A 24,721-nucleotide genomic window follows, 5' to 3' on the forward strand; every position below is an offset into this window, starting at 1 on the left:
CAAGCTATCACTTTCTTGACCAACATTAATGTGAACACGAAACCTTATTAAACTCGACGTTTGTATAAGTGGAATTTGAAACAAGCTTCCCACTTCCTAATTCCATAATAAGTGTGATGGAAGTTCAACTTGTTTATGATCAATTATCAATCGACAGTACTGATCAATTCGTCTTAAAGCGAGAAATTAACCATTTCAGGAAAATTATTAATCGGCTGGTTTTTTCGGTCTTGATAAGGATAGAATAACTAGTTCACTAGTTAACGTTTTTAATTAATCTCCAATTTATATACCTTGTTTTCTACTAAATTGTATCTTTCGGTTTTTGTTTGTGTAAACGAAGTTTGCATAGTCAATCGAGTGCCTACACAGAGCAAAGAATAATTTCTATCTGGACGTACACTTCTCGCGCCGGACCCTTAGCCTTCCCGTTAGGTGCATTAAATCTCATGTCTATTGCAAGTCCAATGTTGTGAATGATAGCAACTTTTATGACGTGTCACGTGTAAATAGGCTAACAAGCATGTGTAGATGAAAGTATTCGTGGTGGTCTGGTGGGTTTACGTCAATATTGTAATTTTCAGGCTCCCCAAAATCTAGCCACTAAAAAATAAAGTGCCATCATCTTGGAGATCACTACAGTTCCCAAACGGACTAAATTTGAAAAGACGATTAACTCTATTCGCCAGATATGTTTCCTACGGAAGTAACCTACCTACCATTCCCCATGTATTTCGCCGACATTCTCCCACGCCAGAGGATTGTCGTGAAATCCGACCTCGTGATGTATGCACATCACTATCTTCCGGAGCCTCAGCCTTCGGTTATTCCAATACCTTTGTTGGATGTGAAACCCGTGATTTTGTACAGTGATCAATCCGAACATCTTTTCATCGATTGGAATTCACAAAACCTAGCCAATATATTAGGAAAAAATGAAGAAATGAGATTGGGTGACTTGTCGTTTGTGTGCAAATCTCTGATAATAGAGGAATACGGCAAAAATTTGCTGGTACTCGAGAATTGGTTGATTGAAACACAGGATCTGCGGCTCAACACAGGCGGTTTCTGGTTGACGAAAATACTCATAAAGGTTCCAAATCGCCACGCCGTGATACGCAATCGACGCATAACTCCCGGCATCCGAAGCATCCTGGAAATCGTCTGGACCAAAGTGGGGTAAACCGCTATGCCGTCCAACTCAGTCGTGACCATTGGTGACCATTGGACCAATTAGAATGACGCGGGAGCGACGTACTGACGCGTCTTTAAATTGCGCTCAACAACTGAAAATGAAATGTTACTCCACAAATCCCATAATTTATTAGTTTAAATCACCATTGCAAAATAAAACGCATTTCTAAACCGCAGATATGAAGTTAGAGCTGTTGGTAAGCGTGGGGAGAAGCGAACCATGATTCGTTTTGGACATAAAAGGTCTTCCAAGCCAATTCTTAATACATGTTCTTAATAAACGGAATTTAATTTAGTTGTGAGGCTAGTGGAAATAATGAGTTTGAAATTATGTTAAAAAATTTACATTGTTGAAGATAAGTTAATAAAAATGTTGTTCAAATTTCTATAACATTGTTGACCTTAATTTGAAAATATTGACGTAATTGAAGATCCATTTACTTCAGAGACCCTAAATCTACCATATCGAAAAGGTCATAGGCATATAGCCGACGATTACCTGGAAATCTACACGGAGATTACAGAGAATTTATTGAACCTCAACAGAAAACTTCGTTGTCAGGTACATAACCATAACAGTTCAACTGCTGCCAGTAAATCATCGTCTAGTAGAATATTTTTTCTATCGGCAGATGCGCGTGCACGTGTGGGTTTGAAAGTTATCAATGTAATGAATGAACGTCTACGTTTCAACGTAGCAACGCCCTTAGCCCACCTGTAGTAACAGTTGCCGTTCATAGGATAGATGAAATTCTCGTTAAATTACTGCTGATTAATTTGGATTGAGTTTACCGATGAGAATTTCTCGACTAACCTAACTAGCCCGTGCAAGTTCGATGATGATAAATATCATATTTGCGTGCGAATAGTGTTGGAGGGTAGCAGGGGTGTATGTATAAGGGAAGTTAACGCCAGCCGAATCATGGATGAAATAATTAACTTGACTATTTGTTCAACAATGAGCCGAACATTCTTAGGAAACATGGATTTAGTTTTCTTCGTGAGCTAGATTCCGGCGATTTAAACATCTGCGCCGCGCTGTGTTAGCGAAATTGTCGAATTCTAAAATATACTGGCTGGAATCTTGCGAAGGCTCGGAGGAATCGGTGAACGTGGCGCGTCTAGAGGTTACGTCATTTGAGAAGATTTGGGCGTCCGTGCGAGGAATTAATTTTTGCTTTCATTCAACTTGGTATACTATGAACCAAGTAGTGATTTTTTTTGCCGTTCAGTGCTGATTTACCGGATTTTAAATGATGACGGCGGAACGACAATCTTTAAGTTTCAATTAAGCCTTGACCTATAAAAATTGATTTTTCGTTTATGGATGCCATTTACATGCACTATTTCGGCCACACAAATTATGTGGTATATTTGAGTATAAAGATGTACAACAACAAGGAAATATTCAACTTACTTTCCTTACATATGGTATTACACCGTTTACACGTCTGCGTGGGGAACTCATTGAAGCATACAAGTATACTCATGGCTTGTACAAGGCCCCAGAAGGATTACTAGAATTTGAAACAAGAACCAACACCAGGGGGCCACGGCTATAAACTAAAAAAACAGCGTTGTAACACATCCATGCGACAACATTTCTTCTCGCTTCGTGTCACCGACATGTAGAACAGCCTCCTCCCTGATAGCATCGTAGACGCTACGAGTANTGTCTATTTCTTCAGTGCCGACACTTCTATTCTATCATTTTCAAAACAATTGATAAGTAAGGTAGCCAGTCACGTTGTGAACTTGGAATGCTCGAGAACTGCTCAAGAGTGAATTACAGTCACTCCTGCAAGTATGCGATTGCCTAAGGGAGAGGTCAACGTTTGCCAACTGTTCGGCCGCTATAGCAGGGCCTTCAATTGAATTAAGGATCGGGTCCCATTTATTCATATTGGATAATTTTTGATCTTGATGTACAACTTTAATGTTTCTGGACGCAAGTAATCTTAGTACAATCCCGCTTCAACCGGTTTTAAGCAATTAAAATTGTTCCTTGTAAGGTAATCCGCTCGACCAACAAAAATTGTGCGTACGTAGTCTGTCTCGTGAGTTCTGAACGAAACTAGGATCCTTGCACTGAACTTTATCCTTGTACAAATATACTACTTATTGTAAATGATTATTTTATACATTTATAACAAAATTGAAGTAGGGTTGAAAGAAAACGAAGACATTAAAGTTTATGAACTGTATAAATCTAAGTTATTCCTAGTTAGAAGTTTAAAAAAATTATTATATTTACCTATTGAGCTTCAACACTAGTGTGCAGCATTTTTAGGTGCCCTAACACAGATCTTAGACGGCTTTGGTAGCGTGTCCTGTAGTATATTCTTCATGACGACCTCCAGATCATCGGGTTCCGCCAAATTGGCGGTACAATAAATATCTTTGACATTGGAGATTAACACCTCTTTTGGACGTGCAAGTGTCGACACAGCTAAAACAGCGTCGTAAAGATATAGTAGTACCTTTACGAAGATGGTGCACGATAGGATTTCGAGTAAAAACAAGACTCGAATAATGGACTGGCTATGTTGAATACGCAGGGTAATAGCTATTTTTTGAGATTTATATCCAGCAGGGATATATAAATCTCTAAATGATATGTCTTAACATGTCCACCATTTGTTATACTCCTCTCTCCGTGCTCCAACCAGATATCCGAGTTGATATGAGCTTCTATAAACTTCAGGGTGTTTTGTAGCATCGCAAGCACTCGAAATCATGCTATCGGCACCATCATCCACCGAAAATTGAAACGAGACAAATAAAGTTAAATTAAATATTGATAAAACCGCTTTCAGTTCGCCAGCTCCATTACTATGTAGAATTATTACACCATCTATAGCTGAAAATTATGAACACTCTGGTGGGTTATGCTCAATACAGTTAATACTGAATTGAACGTAGTTATCGGTTCTTGAGCACAACAAAAGGCTCAATGGTGTTCTCGAAATGTGGAGGAAATCCACGCCCATGTAACAAATACCATTTATCGGCACTAGGACTGGATACTATCACTTCACTTTTGAGAGGAACCAATCCGAAACTTTCGTCAAACGAGTCACGACTGAAAAATTTTCGGCACCATGAACAATCCTCTCGATGTAAACTCGTCTCGGGAGTGTTAGGCACATCTGTGGCAGGGAAAGCCCAGTTAGCATACAAGTTGGTATGCATATCGTCGAGTAGATGCAGCGCTGCTCTACCGGCATCCGAGAGCCCCTCGGACTCGCCGTTAGCTTTTTGCCTAAAGTCCAACAGTGGCGCTAGCAGAACGCGATCGAGCAGACGATGTTGCGAGGCAGCAACTCTGCGGACGATTTCAGCACTTGGCATCACATTCGACATGAAAAAATCCTCATTTTTTGGCACATCGGAACTGATCTCCTTGCTGCCCGCGGTTTCTTCCACAGTCTTCGCAAGGAGGTTGACGAGAGACTCAGGTGAAGACTCTAGAGTTGAAAAGAAAAAAAAATAAGACAAGCGCAATTGATTAGACTAGATATCGCAAGTCGGGGTCGGTAACACCAGTCGGAGTAGAGCAATTGATGCAAAGAAAATTGAGGAGTTTGAATAAGTTGTTAATTAATCTCTTATCATGTAAAATTGCTTGTAAGTTATGAAAATTCATGATTAACCTACGGGCTCAATTTGAGTTCCTCCTAACTTGTTTCTGATGATAGAGCTGGAACAACACACTTGAGAATAAATTCGATTAGAACAAAAATAAATAGACCAAATTTGTAGAGGAACAAAGGTACTGTATGTTAGAACATACCACATCATAATCATATAAAAGAATACTAACTGACATAGCAGCAAGCCAACTATTTGTACGCGCTTTGAACGTTGTGCGTTTTAGTTATAAGCGAGCGGATTTCTTTAAACGTGACTCTAACTAGAAAATGTGAATACTTTGCTTTGGATGCATGCGGAAAGCCAACTTGGATCATCTAATTTTCTAGCACTTCAGTTCATGTTATTTTCATTAGGCAAGCAGTCCAGAGGGCATAGTAGCCTAAAAGACGATTGCCATTAGCTATAGTGCCGATGTCCAAAGCCTTAGCCACCGCTGAAGCCGGTTGTTAGTCGAGGCAACGAAAATAGGTTTAGGTTAGGCCAGAAGAGGTTAAGCCGGAGCAGTCTTGAGCAGAACTGTCAGCCTATGAGCGAGCATTCTAAAGTATTGGCTGAAGACCTACGGTGCTATTATATTTAAACAGCGTCTTTGGTCTAGCTTTCGGTGTTCCAGCGTCATCCGTGGCTTCTAGCTCCAAAGGCGAGTGTAATTACTACATGCTGGTCGTTGGCTCCAGGGCATATTTAGGAATTAAATGTGTTGCCTACGTCGGCGCCTCTCGCCTTTCCTCAGTAGTAGCTACGTCCTAATTGAGGGCAGGAATTTCTAACTCTTGCCACTAGGTAGCAGGCTACCTTGAATATGATGCGCCATTGTTCTGTACAGGTTAAATGTCAAGATAATCCTCCTATTAACAACTAAATGGTTGACTCACGCCTTTTCCGTGATGGGATAGTAACGGCTGCCTATCAGTGTGTAATCCGTCCACGAACAAGATATAATTAAGATATAATTATAATATTATTGCCTTTATAATTATATAATTACCTATTGCCTTTAACATACACTGAAAAGTGCAAAGTAATATCAGCTGATAGCAAGTCCCTTGGACAGATGCCGGAAAAAATATTAAATGTGGTATATTCTAGCTCTCCAGCGAAAGCGTCATTAAGCACACACTTAAGACGAGAGGTAAAGATAAATAAATCAGCAAAACACCTTAAACTAATTTTTACACATCAGGATTAATTCTAGTCGCGTAAGGAAAAATTAGCTAAATTAAAAACCTCGTTACAAAATTCACGAGAGAGAATTAGCTTGGTGTAAATGTAATATTACATTTATTTCACAAAATTTGAATAAAGAAAAACAAAGGGAGAAACTTTGCTGACCTGTCGCATTAGATGGCGTCGTGTCTGGACTAGCGACGCTGTCCGTCATCGGTATGACCTTCAGAGGCATGTAGGCCAGAGGCAGAACTTCAACTTGAGTAGAGTTCCATTTTGATTGTGGGCTAATCCATGGGAAAATCTGCATCGATAAGAGAATGTACAGTAAAAAAACTGAAAATATTGTGTTTCTTAAGAATCCTATCATGAAAGATGATCGAGATCTAGCAATACATGTATTACGATTATGAGCTTACCGACTCTTCTCTCGCATTTTATAATTCTATATTACAATAACAACAATGTAAGATAGTTTAAGTCACTCTGCATTCTGGATACTAACCTCAGCGCTGGCCGTACGCATACCGACACAGAAGAGCTTGTTTCTGACACGACACACTTGAAAGAGCTGGCAGTTGAATGTTCCGTACAGGAAGATCCGAGCAACGAGGTTCTTGGAGTAGTCCGAATCGTTTTGTTCAACAGACTTCCACGTGTGCAGCGGCATGAAGAACACTCCATGCCTCATGTCTGATCAATGTCAATGATATAAGTCAATTGCGGAGCCGGTGTTCAGTGAACGACGGATTGATATCATAATAAATATTGATGATTGCAAGAATGTGACGATTGCTATACATTGTATAACCATCAGAAAGGCTGGAGTAATGGTAATTTGTACACACTGGTATGTTGATACACCTCAATTTAAAAATAAAATTGCTGAAAGATTCCTGAAAAGAGAAACTATTACTAAACCTAGTAAAAACTATACGAATCAAATAAAAATTATCGTTCGTTTCAGAGCTGGCACGTTTATCAACGTTAAGTCAGTAACAAATCTACAATTTTTTTGCAACACTTAAATGAAGTTTGATTTTGTTCCTCACCAATCAAGTAGACACCGGAACCATAGGGAATGGCGGCTTCGAATTTGAACTCTGTTCTATCATACTCCACGCCCGCGTGAAGTGTCAAGGTAATCCAGTCATTTTTGTGCGGACATTTTCTGCAATGTTATGCCGGGTTTACACCATGCTGACGAGAACGTGCCCGGCTTATACCAGTCACGGCCCAGCTCAATATTCTTTAATGCATTTATATAGAAGCATTCACACCAGTCGTGCAAGGCATCTGCCATTCCCATGGTAAGAATGCTTCCATGGAAATGCATTACAGATATTAAACTGGGCCTATACTTTCAAAAAAGTTATGAGATCGTAAGTTCATCAGCCAATCATTGACGGCCTTTCAAGCAAAATCCACCAATCATAGACAAGAAAATAGAGCGTAAATACTTACGTTCACTTAGCGAGTTTTGAAAGTATGGCACCTGGACTGTGACTGGCATGTGCACGGCGCAGTACGGTTTGAACCCATCCTTAACTTCTCATTGCGAGATCTACTAATACTTCAAATAGGGGAAACTTTACGGGAGTGCAAGAGCAAGAGCATTTCCTTATCCTACCAAGCCCATTAAACTCAAGCTTAAATAAAAATAACATGATTTGGGTAGAAATACCACAATGATTGAAGGACAAATTAAACCTAAGCAATTAAACCTAAGCGATTATCCTAAGGATAAATTAAACCTAATTGATAAGCCTTATGAAGCCCGATGTATTTGAGTTTTATGCTCATCAGAGATTCTTGTAATGTGACGAGCATTCCTGAATTAAATCACATGATCCATCAAACAGCCCAAGGTTACGGAAATATTGATTTGAAAACGAAACAACGAAGCATAATCAAGATTTTGGGAAGAAAGATTACCAAGTTTTACTTAAAACAACCCTCGGTGAAGCTAATGCTTTTAATTTTGCTTAAATTAATTCATCAGATTAAATGTCAGATATAAAAGGCATAAAATTCGAATGACGGAAATTTCGACTGTTAGAAGGACTGAATTCATGCACCGTGAGTGTGCGGTGCCACTAGGAAAGAGTGGAAGAGAGCGAGAGGTGGCGTAGGGTGGCCAGATGGAGGCAGGAGAAATGAAAAAAAATAGTTGAAGACGGAAAGGCGCATAGCGCATAATTGGGTTGGTTGTAGGTTTTTAGGGGCTTGATTAGGGTTTGGGAGGGACCCGTCAGGGCTTTGATTAGTTGTGCGGAGTATTGTGGGGTAGATTGTGGCTCGATATATACTGAAGATGCATTCGAGGTGCTATTTACAATGAAGAATAAAGTAATAGGTGCACACTATGTTTGAGTTTCGAACTCATGTTGTCATTACCATATGGTTCCTTGTTTTTTACTTGCTTCGTTGATGATAACTATTTAGATAGTGATGATGGGTGGTGGAGCGCTCGGGATACGGTGGATGTTTGTAGTTAGCTTGAGTTGGTCCAGTGACTTGTCATGCTGTGTGTCGTTCTCGGTCTGTTACGTCAGTCAGTAGTAGTTTCGGGACAGCCGCACTAGGACGCGATCGTTACAACTGCCGTCCAAGCGCAGCATGTCTCGTCGTGAAGGTGGTTCGTCCGTTTGGGTATGCGTGAGAGATTGTTCGGACCCCAGCCCTCAGAAGCCCAGGAAAGAGCACTCAGGTGAAGATGCCCCATTGTGTGGATGATGAAGGTTATTTGATGCGTGACTATTTGTAGATGTGGGTTTGTGTTGGATCCAATGCTAGCATCCTGGAACCCTTGACCTGTTGATGTTCTCTATAAATGATGTCTGGTGTAAAGGTGAGTTGGTTGAAAAGTTTGGGTTCATATACTTTCATTTTGCGCCAGATGTTGCGGGCGTGTTAGTGTAGAACTGTGTTGATCGTGGGTATATTACATCGTTCGTGGAGAGAATTGGAGGTGATGAAATCGTACCATTGGCTCGGTTTTGTACTCTTTGGGAGTTTTGATATCGCCGATCGGAATAGAGTGTGTGACAGTATGATAAAGTAGATTAGTGATGACCGGACAAAGGCTAAATATAGACGAATCTGTGAAATTTTTGTAGATTGTTTCTTGCTATGTCCTGTCGTGAAGGGATATGTTCGTTGTAGCCGTGAGTTGTTTGTAGGCCCAGAACTGTGCCTTTATGTGCGTAAGGGAAATTCTGATCTTCCATAAAGATGTCAGAAGTGTTCTCACGGCTGATAAGGATTATTTTGAATTTGGTTGTGCTGGTCTCTATTTTACACTTCTGTTCAAATGAGTTGATTCATTGTATAGCGTGTTTTGATTGGTGGGCTGCGTATCGATGTGTGTATCTTCCAGCTATGATTTGAGTGATGTCGTCTGCAAAGGCAATGTAGTCGGTGTTTGGTATTCTGGAAGTTTAAGCTGTATAACGTGGGTGAGATGCAAACACCGTAGGGAACCCCTAGTCTGCAATGCAAAAGAGGGGCCCATGCAGGTATCCATCCTAAAGGCCCGTTTACACTAGGGGCAACGACATGGGCGGTGAGGCGGTTGTTGCAGCGCCTCACCGCCCACAACCGTTCAAACTTATTTTTGTACGCAGTAGCTTGAGAGTAAGAGACAGCGCGCTTTGAAGATTAGTTGCCAGTTAAACGTCAGAGAGGATGGATGTATCCGAATTTGAGCTCTGGGCCATTGTTCTCGAGTGTGCTGCTGTTAAGAAAAGATGTAGGCGTCGCCGTATTTGGGTGAAAAAATTGTTGCAAAGAAGAGAGGGGGCTCACACAATTACATTTCAAAGAATTTTCAGTTGCGAAAGCATCAGAATTTCAAAATTATACTAGACTGCCAGTGGACTTGTTTGATTCTGCTAAAGAAAATACTGCCACTCATCCAGAAGCAGGGTTATGGAATTGTGATGGAATTCATATGCGATGGAATTCATTAGCAATGAAATTCATTTCACGATGGAATTGCGAACGCAACGTATGAATTTTCTTGTGAACCTTGTCAATGGTGGCTCGTGAACCAAAGTTTCTTAAAACTTCAACTATTTTCACCAGCGCTTGCTCTTTTGCATTTCGACTTTAATACTCCTTTGACTGAACTCTCTACAGGCATTCATGGTCTCGATAAAGATCAATTAGCCTCTTGAGAGAGAGTACAAACAAGTGTGGCGTTAGTTGACTTAGTGAAGGAACAGCGTATACAGACCTCATTAGACCACGGACAGCCGTCTACTGAGTGTAGCGCTTGTGTTGCATGAGGCAGGACGACTGCAGATCGCTAGCTCGTCAATCGCTTCGTTGCCCACAAGAAGCGCACGTAGACGCTGCACAGAGGGGCGGTGAGGCGCTTGACGCCCGTGTGTTGCCCCTAGTGTAATCGGGCCTTAATAGATGCTGTTCTGTCTGCGACTAAATCAATCAGTGTTCATGTGAATGAATGGTGGAGATTGAGAGGTTACCTGTGTGGTATGGCGTTTTGTGTTGTCTGATGTTGTTCATGTGTTCTTCAATGGTATTGATGTGTTCAGTGTTGGAATTGTTGTTGTCGGTTTCAGTGAATACGTTTTGCCAGTGCTGTCTAAATATGGGTTCTTCCTTTTGGGGAATGTCTAGTTGAGTGTTTTCGTGCTTGAGGTAAGGGGCTCACTGTTTTGTATTTGGGCCATGCATCCGCTTAACTGACCTCCAGACTTGTTTAGGGTCTTACTGGAGCCCGAGTGTGGTGACAAGTTTCTGCCATGCTGTTGTTTGGAGACGTTGGTAAGCGGTTTGTAGTTGTGTACGCAGAGTCATGAGTTGTTGATTTTGAGTTATCGATAGGCCGTGAGTTGATATGTGTTGCAAGGTAGCTTGGTACTGTGTCTGAACTAGAAGAGTTTCGTGTGTTGGTTTTATACCGGGGATAACGCGGTGTGTGATGTCGGGGACGGCTCTGTCTGTGACGTCTTGAACTAGTTTCGTCGTGAGTTTAGATGAGGCAGATTTGAATAGGAGGCCGAGCAAACTCTTAATAGGTGGCGACCGGTGATGGTCAGATGATGACAATAGAAGGCCTGCATACTGACATTTGGAGGTGACGTCCATTGATGGTCAGGAGATGATGGCCAACTGTAAAGAAGACCTCGCTAGTAATCTCGAAATTTGTTCCACAAAAATTGCTGGTCTTGAAGATGACATCCTCCGACGACTTGAAAGAATGGCCCTGAAAGAACATGAAGCTTATATTAAGATAATACACGAGAGAATTTGAACCAATTGTAATCAAATAATGTCCAGAATTGAAGGTAACAAAGATTAGAGCGTATTAGCATTTTATTAGCGTATGAGCAATGAAACCATATCGAACCGAGTCACAAAATAGTCAACACAAAGAGGATAGAAGAACTACCATCACAAATTTTAAAGCTATTATCTGTGAATATTTATCATTAATAATGAGCTCCAAGCTATTCGTTCACGTTCTAATATTAAAACACACTTTACCCCATTCAAATTCATGTTCGGTTTTTGAAAAAGTAGAGGTTCGTTGGAGATCAATTTCCTCATAGCCGCTGAGCCGTTCGTGGCACAATATTTGGAGTCGCAGCTCTCTTTCTCAGGAGTGCTGCGAAATTTTTTGGGAGACAAATTTGATCCAACGCGGTTATGAAAAATCTCCTCGTCAGACTCTTGTGCTTCGTCAGACTCATCTTCAGTTCCAAAATAGACTTGCTTCAGTAGAGTGATCCGAGAGTTATTCTTTTTTCGGTATTGGCCAAAACCCCCACATATCAATAGGCCCTCAGACGCCAACCAGCAATGTTGAAACGTACGATGACATAATTTTTTCCTGCAGAATATGAATACAAAGTTATTTTTAACCCAGTGTCCGCGGACAAACCTCTAGTTTCATTCGTAACTATGTACTTGCAACAAGATTTACAGACAGGTGAACAGGCAAATGTCACAACACAGTCATCAGGCAAATGTCACAACACAGTCATCAGGCAAATGTCGCAACACAGTCATCAGGCAAATGACGCAACACAGTCATCAGGCAAATGTTGCGACACAGTCATCAGGCAAATGTCACAACACAGTCACCAGGCAAATGTTGCGACACAGTCATCAGGCAAATGCATGAACACAATTACTCACGATTTAAGTTCCTTCCATTTCATTGAGTGGAAGTTGAAGCAGGAGACGGAGGTCGGAAACCTGTTGCTTCCAATATAATCACATTCACCAGCGATAACCAGCAAGTCTTCACCTTGAGGGAAGAGTTCTTAGTGTTGATATAAATGAAATTTGAATGAAATGACGGTATTATCTTGTTCAAAAGTAAAGTATTTATATTAAAAAAAGTTATCTCGCAATTGAACCGACATTATATCTCAGCATAATATTCATAGGAGACTTTATTGTCTGTCCCGTTCCAGCTGCATAAAAATATTAATATTAAATTAATCACCCCAATTGAAGTAACGGCTGAAAAAAATTACTCTTATATCGATTAGAGAAAGTCTACCAAAAACTTTGCTTACAGTAGAAAAATACAAATATAGTACAACACAAGGCAGATAGTCCAAAGTAATAAGACTTCATTCAAACGATGTGAAAGGCTCACCATAGGAACAAATTTTGTAGCCTTTATTGCCGGAGACGTGGAGTTCCTCCACAAAGCTTTTGGTTTCCTCGTCGAAGGACAGTATGAATTTATCACTAGTGTTTTGGAATGCACATAGCTCCCTTAGATATTCTTCATAGAAGACCGGAGCCCCTACCTGAGAGTTTGTTGTTTCTCTGTAAGAGAAACTGCCGTAACCGTTCGTTTGAAAAGTGAACTTTTGTCGCCACCAACCTGGTCTGGAAATGTGCCAACTAGGTTTCTGTAACAGACGAGCAAATTTAGACGAGCATATTTAAAAAACGCGCAAATCTAGTAACTGGTTCACATCTTTGAAGCAAGCTGCTAATAAATTAGACGTATATACAAATAGTTTAATTTAAATACAATATGTAGAGAGTTAGATAGTCGTCTTACCCACATGGCGAGAAAACAAGGCAGCCAAGGGTTTCTTCTTTGCATTGAATACAAGCTCCTAAAGAAGTTCTTGTCATTTCGATAATCTTTTATGATTTCGACGTCTTCCCACGATAGAGAAAGAGAAACTTTCTGCTCTGTAGGCAAACTGGACATCGCTCTTACTTCTTTTTGTTTATAGGTCAAACAACTTTCATCATCATCATTATTTCGGTTGCTCCGATCTCCTGCCGTATCTGTATCACCGTGCAATGGGGAAATACTATACTCTGTCGAGTCTATATTTCTAAACGTGTAGTGCTCCGGCAAGTCCGTCCCTAGTTGCGCGTCCATGGACTCCCGAAGAGCGTAGACTAGTCGAGCCGTCAGATGGCGTACACGGCTTGAAACCTCAAGTGCACTGTTGCCGTTTGTTGTTCCGGAGCTGTTTCCCTTTCCAAGAGTTTCCGCTGCAGCGCCAAGTGATGTATTAGCGAAGTTGACATTGTTTTCATCATTTAGTTTTGCTGTCCTTTCTTCGAAATAATCTTTCGTTTCTTCGAGTTTGGCACTTTTCCGCTTTTCTTCCTTTCCGAATTTGAATGTACAACCTACACCTCCTTCATCATCAGTCATTGCAGAATTTAAAGTTTCTTCGCGTGTCATATTGCCTTCTTCTTGGCAAGCTGGAAGCATTTCTAGACTGGCATCCGTCAGAGAAATTTCCACCGCCTCACTGTTAGAATTTTCTATAACGTCTGCAGTCTTTGGATGACTCATACAGTTATCCTGATTTCTGACGTAAGTATCAATGAGCAACAAGGAAAGAACTCCTCCAGTGGGGTCAACAATGTTAGGATTACGTAAAATCCAGTACAACTCGGCTTCAGTGAGCTTAAACAAGATGCGAGGCGACCATACAAGCTCGAAAAACTTCCACTGAATTGAACTGCTTAGATACTTTATCACTTTGGGGCTCCCAAATCCCAGGTTGTAAAGAATCTTCGCATAATTAATAAAGTGATCGTCATCATCGAGCTTTTCAAGAATTCTATCCATAATAATTTCCAAAACACACTCCACCTGCAAAAATAAATAATTTGAGTTTTTAATTTCAACTTTCAGATACACTGAGTTTTTCATTTCAACTTTGTATAGATACATAGCAGTTTAATCATTAAAAATTGGATTCCCAGGATCACTCACATGTAGAGCTTCACACACAAGTGCGCAATTTGTAAGGAAGTCCAGAGATAAATCTTTGAAGGCATCGTCTGAGTGTTCCTGCTGCATATTCTCCACGACGAACTTCAGACACACAGGCTCCACAAACTGCGTGATACAGAGCAGGTCATTATAAACCTTCATTTTAAACAATACATACTTGGTGTTAAAACTGTTAATAAGTCGTAACATACATTAGCGGTGACTACAAGACTAGTGACAATGTAATAAGTTTTATGAAAAGCAGCGCAAAATTATTCAACGTGATATTTATAAATTAACACGTGATTTAAAGTTAATAATTAGACTGATGTGAGAGCCGGAAAATAAGAAGATTTATTCCAGAATTTATCATTCAATAGCATATCTGTTGACCATGTGCATCCGCAATTCAAAACTGAACTTCAAGACTAGCATTAACCGTCAGTAATCTGATAGTCGTCGGTACAAATCATTTTCTAACCGTCTACAATCTCATAAACATCGGTGCAAATCATTTTCTAACCGTCTACAATCTCATAAACATCGGTACAAATAATTTTCTACCCGTCTATAATCTCATAAACATCGCTACAAATAATTTTCTAACCGCCAATAATCTCATGAACATCGGTGCAAATCATTTTCTAACCGTCTATAATCTCATAATCATCGATGCAAATCTTTTTCTACCCGTCTACAATCTCATAAACATCGGTGCAAATCATTTTCTAACCGTCTACAATCTCCTAAAAATCGGCGAAGATAAAACGTACGGTACCTTAGATGATTCGTACGTCAACTCACCGTCGGGTCAAGGGTGTGTACGGACTTGCGACTGTCAGCAAACGAACCCTCGAGAAGAGCTTTGAAGTAACCAGACTTCTTGATGAGCAGCTGGCGCTCAAGTTCAAACTTCAGCTCGCCACACAGCAAGGTGATGAGGCAGGTATCACCGCTCTCATCTGCCATGACTTCTCAAAAACCTATTGAGCACTGTTGATACTTAAAAGTATTGTGAACACAGTTAATACTGTACGAAGAAGTAGTGAACACAGTTAATACTGTACGAAGAAGTAGTGAACACAGTTTGTACTTGAAAGTTAGGACAACATACCAGGTATTGTCTCTAACACAGTTGATACTCGACGAAGAAGTAGTGAAAACAGTTTGTACTTGAAAGTTAGGACAACATAGGAAAGTTAGGAAGAAGGTATTATCTTTAACACAGTTGATACTTGACGAACAAGTAGTGAAAACAGTCTGTACTTGAAGTGAACACAGTTTGTACTTGAAAGTTAGGACAACATACCAGGTATTATCTTTAACACAGTTGATACTTGACGAAGTAGTGAAAAAAGTTTGTACTTGATACTGAACACTGTTTCTACTTGAAAGTTAGGACAACATTCCAGGCACTATCGGCATGGGCACCATGTAAGCAAAATATGAATTCGCGGCAGCTTGAAAGTGTAGCAGCTAAGAGAAATAATCAAAACTGTAATGCAAAATAAACATTCAAAAAATTTTGCCCAAAACTGGACTACTGCTCAACCTAAAGAAGGTAAAACCGAATCCAGGTTACCACACTAATCCTCCAAGAACACAAAAAATTACGGCTGGCATTTCGAACTTCGTTGGAAGCAATAAAATTTGAAGCTTGGAGATGAGGTTCTCAAAGCCTTTTTGAACAAATATAACAAACGAAAGTGCTGAATTTAACAACAATAGACAAAAAAGTTTCAACTGACTTTATGAATTAAACCGAAACGTTGCTTAACATCATTGTTGTCTTTAATAAACGACGATTCATAACGCATTCATTTGTAGACATTTTTCAATTGCCAGAAGTACAAGTGATGCCAGCCGTAATTCATGTCTCGGGTTGGTGTCGTGACCAGCATCCCCCTGAGAGTTATTACCTGGGGCTATACTTTAAAAAAAATTTACGAGATCGTAAGTTCATCAGCCAATCATTGACGGTCTTCCAAGAAAAATCCACCAATCATAGACAAGAAAATAGAGCGTAAGTACTTACGTTCACTTAGCGAGTTTTGAAAGTATGGCCCCTGCACTAATAGAAGCAGCAGCAGTAATAGGATGGTTTGCTAGCGCTTCAGCTATCAAGCTATTTCGCACCAGAGGTCAAAATATAACATCGACAGCAAGGCAGAAGGCCTCAATAATTCAAAGTTTTAAATTAATCATCACCTTCAAGGGACGAAATTATCCTACCACTCAAAGAAATTGGATGACTTTGTCTAAATAGCGACGCACTTCTTGGTTTCTTGGTCCTTTCTTATGCTCTTACACCAGTACACATATCATTGCATATTACACAGAATATTTAAGTGTAATATTTGAAGATTGTATCAGCCTACCGACTCAGAACGGAACAATCTTGAAATTTTATAAGTACAAGATACTAAGAATGACCCGATCGTGGATAGGGCAAGAAAACATTTTCAAAATTGTCTGAAAAACTATTTCTCTCGAGTGAACAATTTGATACTCGCTGACGGAACTTGGAAATTAGCATAAAATTGGACCATGATAAATGAATATAATCCATTATATTAATTTTTGATGAAATTCGAGTTTTAGGTGATAAGAAATCATTAGAGACAAATCAAAATAAAAGAGAAAAATTCTTAATAAATAACAATAATTGACGGTTGTTTCATAAATTAATAAAACTGCCACCTGACGTCCATGACAATTCCTGACGTGTCAATTATTCCTAACACAGAATCAGACATCAGAGGCTATAGCGGTTTCAGCGTTTATTAGGCCGTAGGCCTGTCGCCGATTCTTAACATTGCAGAACGTTCACAGCTTGATGTGGTTTCGAACACACAACTCACTGCTACAATTCTGCTGTGCTTAACCGCCCGACCTCCTTGCCGATTCTGACCAGAAACTGGCGCACAGAGCTGGGATCGAACCCGCGCCTCTCTGCTCCTATCTTGGTACTCTGAACTTTAACCACTGGGCCACCCTGCCCGTAAAATAATGTAAAATAGACAATTTTTCCATAAACCAATACATATGAATGAAGACATTTCAACCTGAGTTGAGATTCTTAAGCTTCTCGGTTCGGATTGCAGCTTGGAAGCGCAAGACCTACGTATGGCGCTACACCTTATAACATACACACTTAAAAGTAACTAAACCTATACCATATTCAATATATAAATAAATTAAATAAAAAATTAACAAGGCACACCTCAACAAGATATTAATGCATCTGCAAACTGAGAAGAACGAACATTTTTGAAGCTGCAGTCATAATTTATAGCTCACTTAATAAATATACTAATAGCTTACTTAATAAATATAATAGTAGCACACCTAGTAAATATAATATAATCAACAGATAGTAGCAGTGCAACCACATGCCAAGGGCCGAAAGCTCGAATGCCTGAACTGAGCTAAATTAATAAGAGAGGACATAGGACGGAAGTATTGCTCGCTAGAATTGGCTTGAACTTATAAACAACGCGGGAAAACATAGATCTGAACGTAGCAACTAAGTCACGAAGGATTGCATAATTAAAAATATGAAAATAAATAATGCACATCATTCGAATCAAGATGATTAATTATTTTCAGTGCTGCAATCGAGGGTTTTGGAGACCGTTCAGCAGAAATAATATACTAATAATCGCAACAACTCTTCACTCTCGCCAATTGTTTCTCTAGCTACAGTAACGAAATTTGAATAGAAATGCACACATTAATTCCAGCAACGCTCACATTAATTCTATTTAAAAACATTTATAAAATTGTTCACATCTTAAATTGATCCCTTGTAGATAATTAGCCCCTAGGGTTGATGGAAGAAATCACCTCTAATAAATTATTAGTTCCATAGAACTCGGGAAGAACTTTGCTTGGCACAGAACTCGCCAAGCAAAATTTTGAACACGACCGTGTTGGTTGGCATTCCTTAACCAGAGGAAATAATATCATAACCATTTTATTATAATAGGTTCAATGTCAATGATCAACAGCAAGCTTTGTCGTGTACAGAAAGACTATGTTACCCTATAAATGTGAGGTGAAAGGTAAAAAAAAATATTAAAGCTACATTAACGATTCTCCGAAAGAATTCATAATATTTTCAGCTAGGAGTCAAGCAACGGTCTTGTAGGCACAAAGATAGCTTAAGCTTTATATATAAATACCTGGAACTTGGAAGACCTAAAGTCGAAAAATATTATAGAATAAAAAGTCGGAAAATATAAATAATAACAACAGGTTAAATGCAAGTAGGAAGTTCAATGCATTTTAAAAATGTAATACGTTTTAAAACGAAGTCTGCAAGTGCAGTAATTCTTGCTTAAAAGTACACACTGCGACGAGGTTAATACAGATTTAATATTGACAGCTAATTCAACAGCTATAAATTTTAGTACTACTCACATATGAAAACTTATGTTGAACCGAACACACAAGATTTTCTCTGAAATTAAAAATATCACCAGAATTGATTGAAGTCACTAACCCAGTATAAATATAGAAGTTTATAGTATATAAACCCCAGTATAAACTAACCCAGTATAAATATACTAGTTATCTTAGTGTCATGAACGGGCGTTGAGTGCAAATAGAATATTTGAGAGATAATACCAGCAGAGGTAAATGTATTTGAGAAACATAACAATTACAACTAATTAAAGCAACTACAATTATTAATAATTGAAAATTTGTAGCACAATAATTCACTGTAGCGCAAGCAATAAGGAATAAAAATTTTTAGCTAATTTCAAAGGATTTAAATGCATAAACCGAAACAAATTATCCCAGAAGCTTTTAAAAGAGCTGCATAAAGTTGGCTAGACAGGATTTCACAAGGGACAATCGCCACACTACAGGACGTCACAGCTACCTCTGGAAGAACACAGTCACGGTGTTAGAAAAGACGCATTTCCACTGTGGTATCAATACAAATTAACACTAAGAGAAATCGCTTGAATCACAGCGAAATTATTAGCTAAAATGATAACAAGGTTCAGAAATAATGAATTTGAATAGAGCTTTGAAAAGAAAATAACCAGAACTATTTGTCTCTTTATCTGTTTGAGTGAGTAACATCACAATCGAAATCTGCATCTCATTTCATCAATTTAAGAAGGACTACAACTTTTTAAGGACCTCTAACGAATCCTGAGAATGAGATTATTAACATAAAATATTTCGTTCAAGCGGCTCAGTTCACACTAAAATCCTACACCATAATTTTTACTTATAAAGGAGTTAGCTCGTCCAACACCCATTCCAATGCTTGAATTCTGTATTTCAATTATACTTAACATCTAAAAAAAATGTTTCTCTGAAAATTCATAACTGTTGAACTCTCTAATTGCTTTCATATAACTAAATTCCAATCTATTAAAGCTCAAACGAGAAATGAAGTTCTTAACATGCACAAACTAGTAACAATTGCACCGATAAATTGTTCGCATGAAAAGACCACAGCATATTGGGGCACAAGTTGACATCAAGTCTCCCACTGTGACGTGTTACCGTGCTGTGAACCTGCCCTCCCGTTCGGTAAGGCGAAGTCCCGCATGGCGGTCTGCTGTGAGACGAGCTCAGCGGTCGTCTTCACTGAGTTGTTGCCGAGCTGGACGAATTTACTGCTATCGGTCCGGTTCGCTGTGTTGTCGACCTCGCCGGCATGTCGAGAGCTCCAGTTGAAACTTGAGGTGTCAGGTCGAGCGTCGCCGTCACTGTGGTTGTATCTGGGATCTCCCCGGGAGAGGTAGGGCGACTGCTGAAGATCAAAGGCATACCTGGGTGCGATGTAAGGAGTGTGTGGGAGAGACACTGCTGTCGTGAGATGGCTGGAGGTGTTGGTTGGATGCCTAGTGGTGCCCTCAGATGGCCAACGCAGTGAATTGTCTTTTAATCTGCAAAAAACATACTTGTATATTCACGCCAAAATTTGTGTCAGGAGAGCTTAAGCATTCAAAGAGAAAAATCAAGCTCAATTGAAAAAATTGTCTAAATTTTTTTCTATTTGCGCGTTACTCTACGAAAATTTTATACTCAAATTTACTACCAAGTAATTTATAAATCAAACAGTGAGTAAGCTGTAAATACATACAAAGAGGAATTAAAACTAATGGATAACCTTATTCACAAAAATTAAGAAATAAACTTGCTGCAATTTCCAATTCATATAAAAAATATTACATTAAAAAAGTAAAAATATTACCATATAGACAAAATTTAGTAATTGACTTGAAATTTTTAAAATAAGAACTTGTCCAAGCCCCATGTAAGAGAAAATAAACTAATCTCATCAACACAATTTTCATACATAATTCAAAGCACAGACGTGGAGGAATGGTGAGGAATGCAGAATCATTTCGTAAAAGAAACAACAAAGGAAACTAATCACAGTAACAAATTCATTGCTACCTTCTGAACAACTAAATTAGCAGACCTGGAGTAGTCATAAGGGTATGCTGGATGAACCTGGTGAAGCACGGGGGCAACCATGCCATTGGAGAAGGAAGACGAGATTGGCAGCAAGACTTTCTTTGCCCGGTTTGCATCATATTTTGCCTGTTAATTCAAGTTAATATATATAATAGGTCCCAACCAATCCCAATAATTTGCAACAATAATTGTTAGAAAAAATACTATAACAGCTAAATATAGCTATTGGAGAATACAAATAACACTAAGCATTGCATGCTACTTACTTACTTTTACATAAATATTTCAATAAAAATATGCAAATATTTCACTTAGCAGGGATCAGGGGACCAAGAAGTATTTTAACATATGTAGATATTTTTCCACCCTTGGATCGGGGTAAAACTAGATGATGAAAGAAAGTATTCAGGCCTACAGGGCAAGTTTGAAAATACAATAAATAATGTTAGTTTGCATCAATAATAAATATAGCATAAATATAATAAATCAATCAATAACAAAATATAGCATTTTATTTAGTTAGGTTGAACTCATTGTGTTGCCGAGTGGCCAGAAATTTTTTTTTCTGTTTCTCACCTTATTGTAGGCAAGAACTCCAAGAATAGCAAGCATCATGCCAAGAACATTGAAAGGTGTGACTGGGTTGTTGAGCACCAACAGTGACACAGATATGATAGCAACTCTCTTGCTGACGTTGGCAACAGCGTATGTGAGAGGGGCGACGCGGTGCAGTATACTGAATGCAATCAGGTTCTGTAACCAGTTGAGCACACCATCTGCTCCTAGCAGTACTAGCGTGTCAAATCCAGACCGCCGAACAACCTGTATGGTAATAGTATATATTATATATAATATAGATGATGCTAATAACAACTTCAAAGAGTAAATACCTAGGATATACCTAGTCAATAGTAAAGTCAGGTCAAAACTTACAAATTGATGAATGACAATTCTTCCACTAAATTTGAACTGATACCCAGTATATATGTACTAAATGTTTCTAGAAATATTATTAGAGATGATTTGCCTTGTTGTTTGCCAAAAAATAGTATCAAATTAACTGACCAATTGTGAGTCATGCAACATAGCATAGCCATCAAATATGAGCCAAAATGGTAAGAACATTATGAGTGAGAGACGCCCCAGCAAGAAGACCAAACGCAGGGGATGCAAGCCTGTGTCAGCCAGAACCTGGAAAGAAAGAGAAGTAGTAACCCAAAATGTCAAAATAATTTTGAGCGTAATCAATTTTAGGTAAAGTACTTCAGTATTTATAATAATATTGGGTACTAAAATAATAATACTGTCATACTGTCATTGTCATTGAAATCAATTACCTACATCAAATCAATTATAGATAAAGCACCAGTCCAGTATTTCTCATAATGTTAGGTACTAAAATTATAATACAGTAATTGTCTTTGAAATCAATTAGATTGCTAATTATAATACAGTAATTGTATTTGAAATCAATTAGATTGCTAAGATATCAGGAACAGGAGAAAAAGCCAAGCTGAATGCCAGTAATCTTACCTTCTTTGAGAATATATTTTGCAGAGAGAAGGCACATGTGGCCATGAGTGCACATATTAGGCCCAGAGCATCAAATGAGAGCTCAGATATGCTTGCTATTGCCACTCCCAGGATGATTGGCACCAGAGATGCATAGACCTGGAAATTATTGCCAGTATGAAAATAATTATTGGTATGAAAATTATGTAATTTATACTTACTGAATTTAAAAAATTTATAAATAAAATTATTATAAACTGTGAGATTAATAATGAGAGGAAAATGTGCTTGAATATGGAGTTAAAAATCCACTAACATAAGAAGCCATAATTGTCTTCCTCAGAAAATAAACAAATCCTAGACAATCAAAAGACAAATAAAAAATGCATCCCAGAACATCATGAAATGTCAAAAATACTACTTCCTATTAATCAACAGTGATGTCATGACACTACATACCGTATATACCATCATTTTCACACACATGAAATAAAAGAAAGCCCAAGTAACTCAGCAAAGGAAAAGACATAAAAAATCTCTGTCATCCACTACAGCATGGAATTAAACTTGGTATTCAAAAATAGTAATTGATGTCCAGAGGCTTACACTAAATGACAAAAAAAAAGAAGACAAATTAAAATTAAATTATATCATAAATCAACTCACTCTTAATGTTTGACGTTCCTTTAAAAATATTCTACAGAGGAGGACAGTGAAGAGGGGCATTGTTGCTTTGACTGAGGAAAAATGAGAAAAATAATATAAGAAAGCTTTGATCATTCAGATGTAAAACTTATAAATATTTTTGACTATCCAATAGGGTGGTTCTTAAATGTATGTTATAATGAAACATTTTTTCCTAATTTTCAATGTTTTACCGACTTGTTACTTTTCCTATAAAAACATGGTAGAAAACAATTAGGCTGATATTTTCACAATCTACAGGTAGCTCAAGAAGTCAAAGCTTGCAACATGAAGAATTAAAATACTGATATGGTACCCTCAGCTGCACAATAAACTGCTATTAGGGTAATGCTTCAAACTGATGCAAACATTTTACATTGGATCTTCAAACAAAATTTATTGCATATTTTTGGAGAAAATTTGAAAATTACCCTGATATCTTGTAGTAGGAGTTGTCATTGAGATTTATAGCTAATTGAGGACCAGCTGAATTGAAAGAAATCCATGTGCATTTATAGCATTATCATTGACTTAGCAGCGAGAAAAGATTTAAATTATAGTTCTTGGAGGAATGGAGAGCAACTTTCATTTGCTTAATATGGTGCTCAACTATTCACCCTCTCCATTCTGTATTGCACCCACCATGAGTCTCTTGGTTGAAGGACTAAGTCCGACTAACCCAAACCCAATCATATGAAAATGGAAAACTAACAGGTTCCTTTGACAGGTATAAAAATGATTAGAAAATTATGACATTTTAGGCTATACTGTTTGTTATTTCATTACTTTTTGTTTGTTCTTTTGTTTCTTTGAACATATTTGCAATGCAAAGTGCAACTGCAAACCGCAATTTTTTCAATAAAACAAAAATACATGACATTAGAGCCATGAAATTTCATACCTAGTTACCTACCTACTGTCTACTGAAATTCTGTATATGATATTGCATATTAGAGCCAAGATTATTTCTATAAAAATTTTGAAATACAAAGAGGAAAAAAATTAGAATTTCTAGACAAAATTTATTGCCAGAACTGCCTAAACCTTCAAGATTTCCTGCAATAAATTCAGGATGATAAATATTTATCAAGACTTAGGAAATGTGTTTGTAAGATCTTCTGGAGATACCTAGCAAGATTTTTACGTAGATTTTAGTCTTCATTTAGATGCTTATACAGGGTGTCCCACAAGAAAACGATACTCAAATTTGAAAGGCTTTACTCGAAAAGTAATAGAGTTAAAAAATTTTGGAAGGTCAGGATTTGTTCCCTATGTTTTTCTCCATCTCTCCCCCAAAAATCAGACAGATTGATGTAGCCATAGGTGTTTGATAAAACTTTCAGTGACATGTGCTAAAATCGTGATTGCGCAAAGTTTAGTAAGATCATTTTGCATAATCATTATGTTGTCTTGACATGTTTTCTTTTTGCTGTTCTATTTTTTGTATCTTTGGTGAGACAAAAACATGGCAATCTTTGTTGAGAGACAATCATGACAATCTTTGGTGAGACACAATGATGGCAATTTTTGGTGAGACACAATCATGACAATCTTTGGTGAGATGCAATCATAACAATCTTTGGTGAGACTCAATCATGGCAATCATTGGTGAGACTGAGACACAATCATGACAATCTTTGGTGAGAGGCAATCTTTTGTTTTTAAATTCCGTCTCACCAAAGATTGCCATGATTGTCTCTCACCAAAGATTGCCATGTTTTTGTCTCACCAAAGATTGTCATGATTGTCTCTCACCAAAGATTGTCATGATTGCTTCTCACCAAAGATTGCCATGATTGTGTCTCACCAAAGATTGTCATGATT

At 38.4% G+C, this 24,721-nt stretch overlaps 2 protein-coding genes across 2 annotated transcripts in view; both read right to left on the minus strand.

The window, feature by feature from the left end:
• Nucleotides 1–3,373: 3,373 nt before the first annotated feature.
• Nucleotides 3,374–15,749, minus strand: LOC108670241. The gene is made up of 11 exons (XM_018157702.2): nt 15,059–15,749; nt 14,255–14,380; nt 13,070–14,131; nt 12,653–12,914; nt 12,184–12,295; nt 11,530–11,875; nt 11,112–11,248; nt 7,068–7,186; nt 6,521–6,708; nt 6,181–6,319; nt 3,374–4,661 (listed from the first exon to the last, which is right to left on the minus strand). The coding sequence occupies exons 1-11, from the start codon at nt 15,221–15,223 to the stop codon at nt 4,117–4,119; spliced, it is 3,201 nt and encodes a 1,066-aa protein (XP_018013191.1). The 5' UTR covers nt 15,224–15,749; the 3' UTR covers nt 3,374–4,116.
• A 1,491-nt stretch (nt 15,750–17,240) lies between these two features.
• LOC108670242 (solute carrier family 35 member E1 homolog) overlaps nt 17,241–24,721 on the minus strand; it is an 8,463-nt gene continuing 982 nt past the window's right edge. The window contains exons 2-7 of the mRNA XM_018157703.2: nt 22,880–22,950; nt 22,235–22,372; nt 21,767–21,892; nt 21,278–21,523; nt 20,706–20,827; nt 17,241–20,166 (exon numbers count right to left, since the gene is read on the minus strand). Of these exons, the coding sequence (XP_018013192.1) occupies nt 19,755–20,166; nt 20,706–20,827; nt 21,278–21,523; nt 21,767–21,892; nt 22,235–22,372; nt 22,880–22,950 (1,115 nt within the window). The 3' untranslated portion in view covers nt 17,241–19,754. The remainder of the gene's footprint in view (nt 20,167–20,705; nt 20,828–21,277; nt 21,524–21,766; nt 21,893–22,234; nt 22,373–22,879; nt 22,951–24,721) is intronic.

This window comes from Hyalella azteca, unplaced genomic scaffold (assembly GCF_000764305.2).
Source record: "Hyalella azteca isolate HAZT.00-mixed unplaced genomic scaffold, Hazt_2.0.2 contig9873, whole genome shotgun sequence".
NCBI classification, from domain to species: Eukaryota; Metazoa; Arthropoda; class Malacostraca; order Amphipoda; family Hyalellidae; genus Hyalella; species Hyalella azteca.

What these genes read in the sequence shown, in the direction of transcription:
- LOC108670241 (XM_018157702.2), bottom strand. Translation starts at nt 15,223, where the DNA reads ATGGCAGATGAGAGCGGTGATACCTGCCTCATCACCTTGCTGTGTGGC. An exon ending in CTTGTTTTCTCGCCATGTGG is followed by an intron (nt 12,915 to 13,069) that starts GTAAGACGACTA and finishes CGTCTGTTACAG; the next exon opens with AAACCTAGTTGGCACATTTC. An exon ending in AATGGACGTCACCTCCAAAT is followed by an intron (nt 7,187 to 11,111) that starts GTCAGTATGCAG and finishes ATAACATTGCAG; the next exon opens with AAAATGTCCGCACAAAAATG.